The following is a 14,143-nucleotide window of genomic DNA, read 5'->3' on the forward strand; positions in this document are numbered from 1 at the left end:
AGGACAGATCAAAAACATTTTCCCCAGTGGAAAGAAGGCAACAAAGTATACTGTGTACCAGATGCTTGTTCATCGCTTAGCCTAAATTTGAGTAGATTTATATTAATAAACAAGTGTTCATTATCACAGTTACTTAATTTTAAATCTTTATTTTCTGTCAGAAAAACCTATGGTAGAGTTTGAAACCCATATAATCCATAATGTAAATGTGTAGTTTCATTTTTACTGGTATTATTTTCAAACACCATAGTCTTTATCTTTGCATATAACTACTCTTTAAGGCCCCTACTCTTTAAGCTGCAGAACAGAAAGCTGTGGATGGTATAGTTTTTTAAGTTGAAGGGTTTTTAATATAACTATGCAAAACTTTAAAAAATGAGTGGATGTCACCACAAACCAAACAGAATTTGAACAAAAAAAAACCCCCAAAGCCCTACATTGTATCCATCCATCAGTAGTAGACATGATTCGTGCATTTGGTGCAATGATCCACCCAGTCTGCATGCAGCCCGTCCAGGAGATGCTGGATGAAACGAATAGCCCACACGGGAGTGCAGGACAGGACGATCCCACCTGGATCACAGTCACACCAAAGCCAGTGAGTCGTTCTCTGGCAGAATAGTAGTCCACATACAAACCTGAAATTACTTAAATATATAAGGTAGGTGTATGCGTACACATAAGAAGAGTCTCTTTTATATACTTTCTGTTATCTCTTAAGTCTAGGGAGAAGCCAAATGATTCATTAGATGCCGGCACACAATTCTTCCCTCCTTACCACACACACTTTTATACAATCGACATACACTACTGTAGACAATGTGATAGAAATCTATAATATTTAAATGTTTTAAAGCCTAAGGAAAATCTGATCATCTTGTCTGCCTTCTCAAGTGACAAAGGTCACATAATTTTATCTAATAAATCCAGAATTAACATTTGAATTTTATGGCTGAAGTAAACACATCTCGTAGCACAACGTCTGTTTTCATTCCGTTCACAAGTTAAGTAGATTAAGGCAAAAAACGTCACACATGCTGTGACAATATCTCACTGTACGTCCTTTCTGGGTGGTGTGCTTGTGAGGGTGTGCTGCGTGTAAAATTCCCAGTGTTTAGATCAAACACATCAGAAGTTTCTGTAAATCCCTGGAAGTCTGGTGAGCTTCCCACATAACTTCTTATACCAGTGGTTTTACTTTATTGGGGTTTCACATGCTGCTTTCTGTTCTGACAAAATACTGACATTTAATAAGGTTTAGTTTATTTTAGAAATGACATTTTGTTCATTGCTACACTTGGCTTTTTTGCCTTTCTTCTCATCTGTGATCACCCAAGAGTTTCTCATGCACCGTGAGCAGTACTGCCCTTCCACAAGAGCCTTGTTGAAGAGTAGCTGAAAGAACAAGTTGTGATTATAATACTTCAGGCATGTTTCCTTTGCCGTCTTGTATTTGAAGATTTTATTAATCTCTTTAGGACATTCCATACAAAATCCCTGAACTGTATAAAGCCATGGGAGTCTTAATAAAAACAAGATTTATTAAGAAAGGAGACAGAACACTGGAGAAATGGGCTGTGTAACAAGCCTAAGCTGAAATGTTGCTAAAGCTTTTCTCGATTGGTCTCCTTCATGGCATTAAAAGAAAGGAAACTATCTTACACCCCTATCGATTTCATCCTCTGATTGAACTTGCCCATCTCCCCTCTGACTGTGTCTGGCAACAACGAAATCCAGGAGAGTTTCTGGTATCAAATGTCTTCTCTTGAGGGTGCTTTTGCTGTATATTTGCAGCTATCTTTTCTCTTCTCATCCATGCAAGTGTTGACGAGTGCTGCTCCAGGAGTGGTAGCCTGGGTACCTCTGCAGAAGGACAGCCAGGGAGATACACAGCCTTCTTCAGCTGCAGCCCACCCAGTGTCCAGAGGTTAGAAACATAGACATCTAAAATCATAGCACAGGCGTCAAGTCAGTCTAGAGTAGTGCTTACTGCCAGGCGTTGAACTATTTAATTCTTTATCATCCGTACAGCTTTAAGTTCTTTTGAAAGTGTTATACAAATGTCGCTCCTCATCCTTTTTCCATATCTTATTTTTGAACAAGCAGATCACAGCTCAAGTCTGTCTACCCTTTCTCCTAAATTATTGACCATGACTTTACATAGTAAATTGCACTGGCTACAAATGTTTGCTTGAACATAATTCATGACAGAGTTTAAAGAGACAGAGCTTGCATATCATTTTCTCAGTCAGTAAACAACTGATGTTAAATTTGGCATTTCTCAGCCTCCGAGTGCTTAGTTTTGATAAGATGGTGTTCTTTTCAATACTTACAGTCCATTTAAATAGTTTTCTTATTTTAAATAAAAGCAGCACAACTTGCGCTGAGAATGAAATGACATCCTGCAAAATCCTACTGACCCTTCTTTTCTCTGGAAGACTCCCACTAGTGAGTCTTGCAAGCATTGGAAACCACACAAAAAGCATCCTCCGCTGTGACATCCACTAAGTGGCACAAGCCATTGCAGATGGATGATATGCACCTTTGCCATTTCCCATGCAAGAAGGACGGCGCAGCTGGGATGAAGGACAGGATGGCAGATGCACCATTGGGTTAGTGGGGAGAGTTAGGAAAAACAGTACATACTCTGTGGAAACCTGCACTCTGCTGTGTTTAGGTCAACCAAGGAATCATGAAATTTGGGTATTTTTTTAATACACGCAGCAAAAAGGAAATACTAGAGACCTTGGTGGTTTCATTCTAGACTTTCAATGAAAAGCTTGGGGAAAAAATAAGTTAAGCATGAGCAGAATTTTTTTTTTTAACCTTGTTCTAATGAATAGTATCAATGAATTAAAAAAATCAAGCCTTGAGCAGATGCTTGGAGTGGAAATTGTACTGAAGATTGAGTTTAGCAAAGTATAAATGGCTGAAAACAGGCTCTTACAGTAGAATTTTTAGGCAACTTGCTGACAAGTTGTAGGTCCTAGATTTAGACATTTAGAAATAGCTTCAGAGTCATGCTTTCCCTTTCCTGGCATTATGTTTTTTCTTATTCTTTCTGATTTCATTGTGTTGTTTTGTCCTCATAAACACTCCTGAACCATTTGTATGGCCTCGTCTTTAACCATTTCTTAGGCTTATTTAATTTTCTTTAAAGAATTCTCTGCCTTCCAAGAAGACAAACAACCAGCTAAATACATGTAAGGCATAACACAGGTTAATTTTATTGATGCTTGGAGAATTGTCCTGTAAATCTCAGTCAAAATGATTGTGGTTTTAGTTAAAACTGGTAAGGCTGGATCATTGCCTTATTTAATGGCTTTACTAGACACAGTTTTCTCCTGCTTTCTCTATATTGTAAGGTCATTAATGAATCATTAGCTATTGCTAGTAATTACTGATCTCTTGAGAATATTGGTTTAATTATATAGGAATCATAAGTGGAAAATACAGTTACATATTCTACAATGTAGGTAGTAGCACCTTGGTGTATTATGGCTTTAAAGAATCTGTTGGGTTTGGGGTTTTTTTTTTGTAGATTTTAATTGCCAAGTGTGCCTGGTAAAATATGAATTATTGTATTACTGGATGTGATAAAAGGTATACTATTGTGAGCATTGCAGTCTGCAGGTGTAACAGATGTAAGGCAAGATTAACAGGACAGAACAATAATTAAACCACAGACAGCCATCTCAAAAAAAAAAAAAAAAGAGGTTTGTCATGTCCAATGCAAATATTAAGTGTATCTTAAATTCTCTGCAAATATTTGTAAAAGCAATAAAAACGTGTTAGTTTGAAAGACAGCTTTTCAGTGTGGACACTTACTGTAAGGAATTAAGATCCCTTTTTACGAATATAAAAGCTGAGTGAACTCCTGCCATATGGCAGCATGGTTCATAGGCAATAGGGTCCTTGGTTTATAGATGCTATGAGCTAAATGCTGACGAAGAATGTAAGAGAGCAGTTAGTATACATGCATTTTCAACACTATGAATTGCTTACTCCCTTTAAGACAGCAAGGTTCAAATAATTAGCGGTAGTACTATGGTTGCAAAAGGAAGTCCAGTTGTTCTCCAGCAGTCTACATCTGTGCAACGTGATACCTCTGGGGACTGAGATTTAATTTTCCCAGGAGAAAATATAAAAGCAGGAGAAAAAAAGGAATGACTTCTGCTGGAGCAGAATAAACCTGCATCTACAAACGATTAACACTGCATAATGAAGTAGTAAAGAAGCAAAAGAGATTTCTAATAAAAGACTAATAACAAATCCCATTACACCATGGTGTATTTTTTTCCCTTGAAGTGTATTAGACTTTTAGCAAGGCTTCTGAATGAGATTTGGGTAGTTGCAAGCAAAGTCAGCTCAAATGCTTCAAGCTCAGCTGAAATTTCTCGCCTAACAGTTTGTGTAGCTTGAAAGTTGCGGTTTTACAGGTGGGATGGGTTGTTAAGGCAAGTAATAGGCTTCACGCAGAGTTTGGGTAATGTTTGTGTCACCATAGGATAATAGTCTCCTGTAGGCTAGGCACTGTAGGGTAATGTGCCACTATATGGTAAAATCCCTTAGATAGAACAGACGTGGTATTAAATGCCCCAGCTAAGCCTCGCTTTTGTGTTAACAGTTCTTCTGACGTCTCTTTCTGAGGCCTGAAAATAAATCCACACAGGAAAGGGGGTTGATCAGAGAGGCTAGTCATAGCTAATATTGTGACTTTTATAATTACTATGCTAACACAAAAAGTTACAAGACCTTAGAACATAAATGTTTGATATGAGATGATGCTGTCTTTTGAAATCACATATTTTCTCTTTTTAAAGGGAACATGTCTTGCAAGGCAAAAATTCTGCATAGCAATCTCTAAATCTGTAACATGGATGTTTTTGCGGATTATATATGTGGTTCCAGTGGCGAGGGGAATAAAAGTTTAAGTGAACAAAGTCTTGACTCATGAGAGAGAGTCTTTTTGTACAGATTGATGCTATCTTAAAAGCTTGTGCTTAGCTGATGTGTTGGAATTCATTTGTCTAGAAATGAACTTTTATTACTGGAACCAGGAAAAAAAAACCCAGATGCATTAAACCAACAATGAATTCTGGGACAAAAGTGGTTAAACGTGAATTCTTACAAGTGAAAATAATCTTGATGAAATTTCTAGTTGCCTTTTCAGAAATTTTTGTGAGTTTTAAAGAATGACTTAATTTGCTTAGCAGAAATTTGCAATCAATCTTTTCTTGCCACTGAATAAACAGATTCCACATGCGTAGTAATTTGCATATCCCAGCTAAAAATGTAGTTCATTATTTTTAAGTCCATTTTGTAATAACTATTTCAGGATTAATGTTACTAACTATTATTTAGCTCTTTCAAATGTAACCTTAGATAATCCTACCTAAAAAGGTACAAAGCTAGTGGATCTGTTCTGGAACGGGAAAGGAAAGGACCTTTCCTGAGGTCAGCAAGTCAGTCAGTGTAAGAGCCAGAACAGGAAATAAGGAATCTTGAGAAATCATTTTCTTCTACTGCATCGCAAGCTTCCAGTCTCAAGCAAATACTGTGTTTAATAAGACAGATTTTCACATTTTGCTAGCTATGAAAACCACACAGATATGGACAGGAATTAATGGTAAAGTCTACATGCAGATTATCATTAAATCTGGTAAAGATTTAAATTAGGTTTAATTAAAATAGCATCCATAGCATATTTTATATGGAGCTGAAAACGCAGTCGTCAGTAGCAGGGAGGAAGCCTCTTCAAAGTAAGTGTGGCTTGGTCCATTTTAACTGCTGTTTGGCATCTGCCTCTGAACTGGCTTTCACTTGACTGGGCTTTTCAGGGCTTCTCATAAACCACTGGCTTCACCCTCCTCTTTTTGCTGTTCCAGGCTATTCTTGAGTAACATTTTCTCCCTTTCATCTTAGATCACTATCACATTAAATGCTCAAAAATATGGTATGTAGGCTTGATATGTTTTGTCCTTTGAGGTTCACCCACCTAATAATATTAGTCAGGTAAGCTTCTACAGTCTGTAATGTATCATTTTTTTAATGTAGATGCAGTAATATTTCCACAAATGCAATTAGGTAAGTGATTATCACAGACCTTCAGGCTTTGCAAAATTTTGTGGTAAAATGTTTTGGATTGTAGTTGATCCTGGGGTATGTATCCTGACTTTACCGTACTTGGCAAAATGGGGAAATACAAATCACATCTCTTTGGTTTTTTTCAGGCGATGGGTAAGGCTCCTGTTTGGACGTGAATTCCCACTTCAGGACCTTCTGGTTGTCTGGGATGCTCTATTTGCTGACAGTATCACCCTGAATTTAGTTGACTACATTTTTGTAGCCATGTTGTTATATATTAGAGATGCCTGTAAGTATCAACTACCTTACAATCTTTTAAAAAGAATGCAACCAGATTTTTCAAAGAAAAAGAGGACTTAAGAAATGCTAAATTTCATTGTGACTTTTTTAACATACTGAAAATTGTTTCAAATGCTAAGAGGGGAGCCATTTGTTATCGGATGCGGTCTGCTATATTTATGAAACAAATTGTATCGTGGAGTTAAATGCAGGTTTGTTTTCTGAATACTTCTGTGGGTTTATATGTAGTCGCAGATTTTACGTGCAGTAAGTGATACAGGTGTGTATAGAGCTCCACCTTCTGACCAAGCCGATGAATTGAGTCAAGCCTCCCTTTGACACTGGAAATATTTTTATGCTCTTCTGCTGTGAGAAATGTGAAAATGCACAAGATAATGACTCATAATTTTTGAAGATATATCTTGAAGGAAATGTAAATGCAGAGATGAGTGACAATTACAAAATAGGTTTATTCTATGCAAGACTGGCATCTTTCATTTTATTTTATTTTATTATGCCTGAAGTATATGCAAAGGTGAATTCTTATGGGTTAGTTATGACCAATAAATGCATTAAGCTGGGACAAAAAAGAAATCACAAAAAATGTTGTTAGCTTATATAATTGTGAATGGGAGGAGGAACGTATGTAATGATTAATTAAGAGGCATTTATTTGTCTCATCGTATTTTGCAAAAAATTCTATATACAGCATTGCCACAACAAAGTAAGCATTTCACAGTAGAGATGCATGTCTTTCATTAAATATATGAATTCTGTAGCATGCTGTTCAGAGTTAATTCTATACAATCTGTAAGCTTTAGGTTATAACGGGGTCATGTATTTGACACAATTTTGTATTCGAGGACACATGAAGTTTTCAACATCTGTGATTCCTATTTTAGGGCCCAATCGTGAAAATATAATGTGCATGTACTTTACACGTACTATCGTTCCACTGCCTGCCTTCGTGTGGTTTTTTAATTACTTTTAATAGACATGCAGCATATAGAGCTACCTTACCTTCCTCTCAAAGAAGTGGACATTTAATTCAGTTTAGAGGTTTCAAAATTAATGCTGCTGTTTTAGTATGATCTGATTCCAGGTCATTATGTTCTTCAATCTAAATCTGGCTTGTTTATGTGCAGTGAACTGAAACGATCTTAAAATTTTTCATATAGATATGTAGTGCAGATGCATGTAAAAATGCTTCTTAAGATCAGTATTTTATTTTGTGTCATCATTTCTCTTTAAAAAAAAATACTTTAGAACTGTATTCGGAAGTACCCTGTCACTCCTCGGGGAGGGAAGGTAGTTCTGGGCTTGTTTTGTTTTTCTTTGTGGTGCTCATGTACAAGTATCGGTATGAGATAACTAAAAATGTGAGCTAAAAATGTGTTCTAGGCATCTGTATGAAATCAGTCTCCCTCTTTTCTCTGAAATTCCCAGGCTTAGTAAATAAAGTAGTAAATAGCTTTAAAGTTGAGTACATTTGCCCAAATGATATGCAAAGGCATCTCATCAGGACAGCTAATACTTCATACATATATTGTTTCTGTAATAAGTAACTTTTTGTTCTATAGTTGGACCTAATTAGTTACTCTCAGCATATTAGAATTGTGAAACAAAATACCTAGTCATAAATACTCTAAAGTTGAATATATTTTCAAAGTCAAGCTCAAGCTGTAGCAATTTCCACAGTTTTCAATTTGATAAAAGAAAGCTTTTCTCATATATCTGTAACAGAAAAGGTTTCCATTTTTCCTCATTTTTTTATTGTTGATAATATTTGGCCTTTGAATGGAGTTCAAAGTTCTGTTGTAATATTTTTTAAAACATTTTCAAATAGATTAAGTTTCTAAAAGCTTCTCTTTATTTGGTGAAAGGAAATGTTAAGTCAAAACACCCAATGATGTTAATCATCTATAAGTAAACTGTCTGGAAATTTTCAGTTTAAAAACTTTGAAAAAATAGGAATAGTAATAGAGCTCCTAAGATACTATGTTATAAAAATGTCAAACATAAGCAATGATAATAATACAATACTGAAAGCATTTGAAAGTTTAAAAATTATGCAGATTTTTTTAGACTAACACATATGGGGATGGGGGAGAAGTTGCTGGTTTGGGAATTGATGGATTTTTTTCTGTGTTTTATTATGATTTTCTCAAGGATATGATTTTAAGAGAGTATTATTTCTGCTGTATTTTTCATTTTATTTTAGTTTCGAAATCCTCTGTTACTCAAATGATATATTATTCAAGGAGAAGGGAGCATTTAGATTATTAGATTATTGTTTGTACATTTTAGAGATTACAGATACATAATCATGTACACAGCCATTCTGTAAACTGCTCTGTTCAGTTTTACATCTGTATCCAAGCAGAGCTTTATCTGTGGAGTGATAATCCTCACAAGCCAAGTGTAGGGCTGTATACCAAAGTGTCTGTGAGTTTAAATAAATTGTTTTCTGGGTTTCTTTAGAAAAAATCATGGAAAACATCTTCTTTTTTTAAAAAATCTATCCAATCAGAAGCATGAATATGTTACTTTTTCACCAGTACAGAGGTATATGCAGTAGTTGATGAAATCAGAATGGAGGGGAGGGTGTGGTGCAAGATATTTCACCATTGAACTTCAGCACCATCCAGCTACTGCTGAGACTGGATAAATTTGTATTGCACAGAATCTCCTTCCAGAAACTTTATCCTACAGTTGATTCTTTTAGCTCTGATATGCATATTCAGAGAAGGGGTGTTTGTTTTGTTTTACTGCTATTTTCTCTATCGTTTTTAAGTAAACTTCCACTCTGTTGGATAGTATTATACATTTTGTCCTGAAGAGACAAGAATCATAGAATGGTTTGGGTTGGAAAGGACCTTCAAGGATCGTCTAGTCCAATCCCCTGCCATGGTCAGGGACATCTTTCACTAGATCAGGTGCTCAAAGCTCCATCCAGCATGACCTCGAACATTTCCAGGGATGGAGCATCCACAACTTCTCTGGGCAACCTGTTCCAGTGTCCCACCACCCTCATCTTCAAGAATTTCTTCCTTATGTCCACTCTAAATCTACCTTCTTTCAGTTTAAAACCAATGCCATGTCACTACAGGCACTGGTAAAAAGTGTCTCTCTGTCTTTATTATAGACCCCTTAACATATTGAAAGGCTGTAAGAGGGTCTGCCCGAAGCCTTCTCTTCTCCAAGCTGAACAACCCCAATTCGCTCAGCCTGTCCTCATAGGAGAGGTGCTCCAGCCCTCGGATCATTTTTGTGGCCCTCCTCTGGACCCGCTCCAACAGGTCCATGTGCTGAGGACCTCAGAGCTGTGCTCCAGGTGGGGTCTCACCAGAGCAGAGCAGAGGGGCAGAATCCCCTCCCTCGACCTGCTGGCCTGAAGCACAGGATAGGGTTGGCCTTTGGGGCTGCGAGCGCACATAGTCAGCTCATGGGCAGCATACAAATCACTCTGAAACAAAGCGTACCAAGAGGTGTTTCAGCAAATTAATCCCTTTAACCCAAGGTTCCCCAGCAAATAGAGCACTGGCAGCAATGTTCTCTTCTGTCAAGATTTCTGCACAAAAAGGGGACAGCTGAATATGTGGGGAAAACCATAAAGATAAAATAAATAGAAAATTTAACAGTCCTTCCTCATTAAAGTGTTGGAGTTCTTTTAACTTTCTTTGGATGGTAAGGTTTCATTTTAAAATTTAACTTTTAGGGATCAGAGGGGACACAGGTCGTTGCCCAACAGTTTGGGGTTTTTTTCCAATGTTGAATTGCTTCATTATTACACATTTCAAAAAATTAATAATTAGAGTAAAGGTCTTGTGGTGGAAAATAATTTTTTTTTTGTCGGGTCAAATCTGCACCATTGGCATAAATTAGCTTTTTTAATATTTACTTTTCTATATATCTGTGAGACAGCACAGGAAAAATAAAGAAAGGATAGCTTTAATCCATTTTACATTGCAGAATAGGACACATACTGATCTGTTCAAAAGAGAAATGTGTTGGTCTTACTGCCTATCGTATATAAAAGTATTTAGAATTTACTATCCATTTTCAGTATTTTTATTTGCTTTGGTAAAAAAGCATCGTGATCATAACTGCAGTACAGTATCTTAAATTTGATTTACGTATGAGAGTTTGATTGGGTATGTACTATGTGGTGCTCGTATTATACTCCTCTGAAAGAACTCTGACGGAGACTATTGTATTGTGTTCATTATGCCAGCTTTGTGACTTCAAGAAGAAAAAACAGGTACCTGAATATGAACAAGAAAAACAAAGGGTAGGAAAAAGAACAGGCAGAACAGATAAAGAATGAGTAGGATAAGTGAGTGCTTTTCAAATGAAAGCAGATGTATGAAATTACAAGCTGTCGGATCAGCAACGGAAATGAAAAAATCCCCTACACAGATTATAATTATTCATTTTGCCCAGTCCTGCATCTTTTCCCCATAATCCTCTTGTTGAGGGAGGAAAGGTACAGGAGGATACGAGGCTTATTCACATGAAAGAAACAAAGTAAAACATTTAAATCTTTCTGTCTGCAAAACACTCCTTAATTTTGCCTTTTATTGATTCAAAATAATTCTGTATTTGCAATGATCCTTTCTGGTGTAGAGGCCTGATTAATTAAAAGTATTTGTTACTACAGCTAAAGTTCTCAGAATAGTAAAGTTTGTTAAAAATTTATTTACAATTACTGTTGTTGGAGGCTGTCTTTATGTTGCAGAGTGCAGGCATCATTAACAGGCATTGCTTTGACAGCTGTGGCAGATGGATTGCCTGGATTTAGATGGTGCAAAAGAAATGAAGTAGTTTACATAGACCTGCCTGAAAAGATGTCTTTAATAATTGCACTCATAATTAGATTGATTCGGGGAAAAAAAAAAAACCAACACAACAAAACAGAAGACGGCAACGACAAGCAAAGAACCATAGAGTGTACTTACACAGATTCAGATAAAATCAAGCACAATTATAATAAAATGATGAACCTTAGCAAAGCACGCTGAAAATTTCCTGAATAAGTAAAAAATTCTGATACAGTTAATGGTGTATTATATTTTTAATTATTTATGAAGTTAAAATCTAGCCTTGTCTCTTTTTCCTGAACATTTCATTAATAGTTTCTGATTTATAAGAAAACAAGTTGTGGACATTATTTTACATATGTGTACATATACGTGTGTGGGCATGTATGTGTATACATACATAAGAAAAACATAAAAGATATTTCAGCAAAGAATTGTCAGAGTTATCATAAAAGCAGGACTGAAGGTAAAATTTATTTCACAAATTATCATACTTAAATTTAGGTGTCTGCCGGTGAGTGTCTGAAAAGTCAGTGTCCATTCTGGAGTGTAGGACAAGTTCTTCCAAGCTCTGCTGACTGTATTGCCCTGACCTCCACTGGCTCAGGCAGGCTTTAGGTGCGCAGCTACAAAGATCTAAATTTAAGCATCTAAATCCATAGCTAACGTGAATGTCTATGACATAAAGTCAGTGGTAGGTTTAGCATTGTCTGTAATGATACTGGACCAAGTGTAGTCATGAAGCTTGGTAATGCAATATCTTCTTTTACTCTGAGCACTGCTGGAGTTCTAGGAGTCTGGATGTGGGAAAAGACAGCTGAATCTGAACTCTAATGAATCTACTGGAAAAGGTACAGTTTTCAAATATCAAATTAAGTAATATTTCACTCTTTTTTTCCTCCCTTATATTTTTCATTGTCACTGTAGTGATTTCAAGTAATTATCAGACCTGTTTGGGACTTCTCATGCATTATCCACCTATTGGAGATGTTCACTCCCTTATCCTAAGAGCACTTTTTCTCCGAGATCCAAAGGTGAGATGCTCGCTTTGTAAATACTGGGAATAAATCTCTGTAATGAAGTGTTCTAAATACTATGAAGTTAATAACAACCTACATTTTGGGGACTAAACTGTAGTTTCAAGTTTCTTCTTACCTGACGAAAATGCTGAAGGAAAGAGTTGGTAACCAAGAGTAGGAACAAGTTCTTTTACTCTTTGAAGGATACTATCCTATTACTTTGCTAAAGTTATCCGGGAGCTCTGGTAATTGCAGATGTTTATGCTCTTTAGAATACCTTTGCTTGGTATTCTGCACTGACATCTTTCACAATAAAGTATACTTTTGAGGAAAACTAATATTTTATATAATAATCTAGTAAACTGTATAGAAACTGTCACGCAATTTCATCTGTAAGACTTTTTTCGTGGGATTTCTGCAGATTAATCACTGTTAATCCTTAAAGCACTACTCCTGCCCAGTATCTAATAGTTATGTGGTGGTTTTCAATTAAAAATGAGAGTCTACTGTTACAGCCTGAAAAGATTCACATGAATAAAATGTATAAATTCATAAATTTTATGTTACATGTTACTAGCATGCAGTTTCTGATATATGCATCTATATTAAAAAAAAAAAGCAAACCTCTTGCTGTTTTTAGAATGGCATGTGTATATGTGTGGATATAATATATAGCAGATATCCACAGTATAGTGGATAAAGTGTTTGAGATGAAGCTGTACACAGTAATCTTTGCAGAACTCAGATCTTTGGCAGATAGCAGAATTTGTGCTGCTGGTTTTGAACTGTCTTTGTGCATGTCCCATTAGTAGGCTGCCAGTGTAAAGTCTGATTTCCCTCATCTTCTTGATGCACGTCACCTTTCAAAGTGAAAAATTCATCGCTCCTGCACTCTGACTGCCTTCTGCAAAATTTCTTTCAGTACCAATGTTTACACTTTTATGGATTAAGAAAAGAATTGTCTCTTTGTTTCTGTATCAGTTTTTTGGAGATATCTGCATCCTTACAGCTGCTTTCTTCCTTCCTCTCAGGCACAGAGATTTCTTTCATGACGAGAAGTAAAGTATATTGTCTTCTCAGTGTGTAAGAAAGTTTGTAATGTTAGATCTCAGGAATCTTTTTTAAGATTTCGGCAGCATTGTGTGAAATCAGACTGCCCAGCATTTATTTATGTGCTCTCTTAGCAAAACAAGACAGAAGTATTTTTTAGAGGGAAGATACAGAGGGAGGAAGATTGTGCTAAGATATCAAACTAAATCTAATCTGTAATCTGTCATTTATTGAAGGTATATGTTAAAAGATAGAATAATTGCTCATTATTCAGCGCTCCTCCAAAGCATCCTAGGTGGTATGCGAGATATCCTACCAGCTGAAGGGGCAAAAATAAACCACCAACTTCCTGTGAAAGACACTTGATCACTATTTCACTCCTCATGCTCTTGTCTCCAACAGAATGAAGTTGTCAGGCTTATAAGGCCTCAGTGTCCTATCAATTAACATTCCCAGGTGTGCCCTGAACACTTTTCAGAAAAACAGTGGATGTAGTTCCTACCATGTCTTTCAGGTAGTTCTCCCTTCACTTAGGTGAATGAGTACTTAAAGCTCTTTCATGCAAAGACTGCTAGTTGTTTTGCCAATTTAAATATGATTAATTACAATTATTCCTCACTTCTGAGCTCTACTTATCTGATTGGCAAATAGTCTGAAGGTTAGGAAGCTGGGATTTCCAGAGAATGAAGAGCTCCAAGGAACTTCCAGCCACCTCTCATTCTATGTTGGGTCTTTGGGTTGAGACTACATAAACAGATCTGGACTTCTTTACAGCAAGGAAGTTAAACTGTTCTAAAGGATCACTCTAAAAGAAAAAAAATAGCTCCTGGTCTGAGAAATAAATGTATTTTCAATGCCATAACTTGAGTACCTGTTTCTTATCTTTCC

The 14,143-nt window shown here is 36.4% G+C and overlaps 1 protein-coding gene across 1 annotated transcript in view; it reads left to right on the forward strand.

Annotated features, from left to right (window-relative positions):
- TBC1D5 (TBC1 domain family member 5) overlaps nucleotides 1-14,143 on the forward strand; it is a 294,668-nt gene that overhangs the window by 206,869 nt on the left and 73,656 nt on the right. The window contains 2 exon segments of the mRNA XM_035894107.1: nucleotides 6,234-6,376; nucleotides 12,114-12,220. Coding sequence (XP_035750000.1) covers nucleotides 6,234-6,376; nucleotides 12,114-12,220 — 250 coding nt within the window.

The sequence above is a fragment of the Egretta garzetta genome, unplaced genomic scaffold (genome assembly GCF_000687185.1).
Source record: "Egretta garzetta isolate BGI_Z169 unplaced genomic scaffold, ASM68718v1 scaffold94, whole genome shotgun sequence".
Classification (NCBI taxonomy): Eukaryota; Metazoa; Chordata; class Aves; order Pelecaniformes; family Ardeidae; genus Egretta; species Egretta garzetta.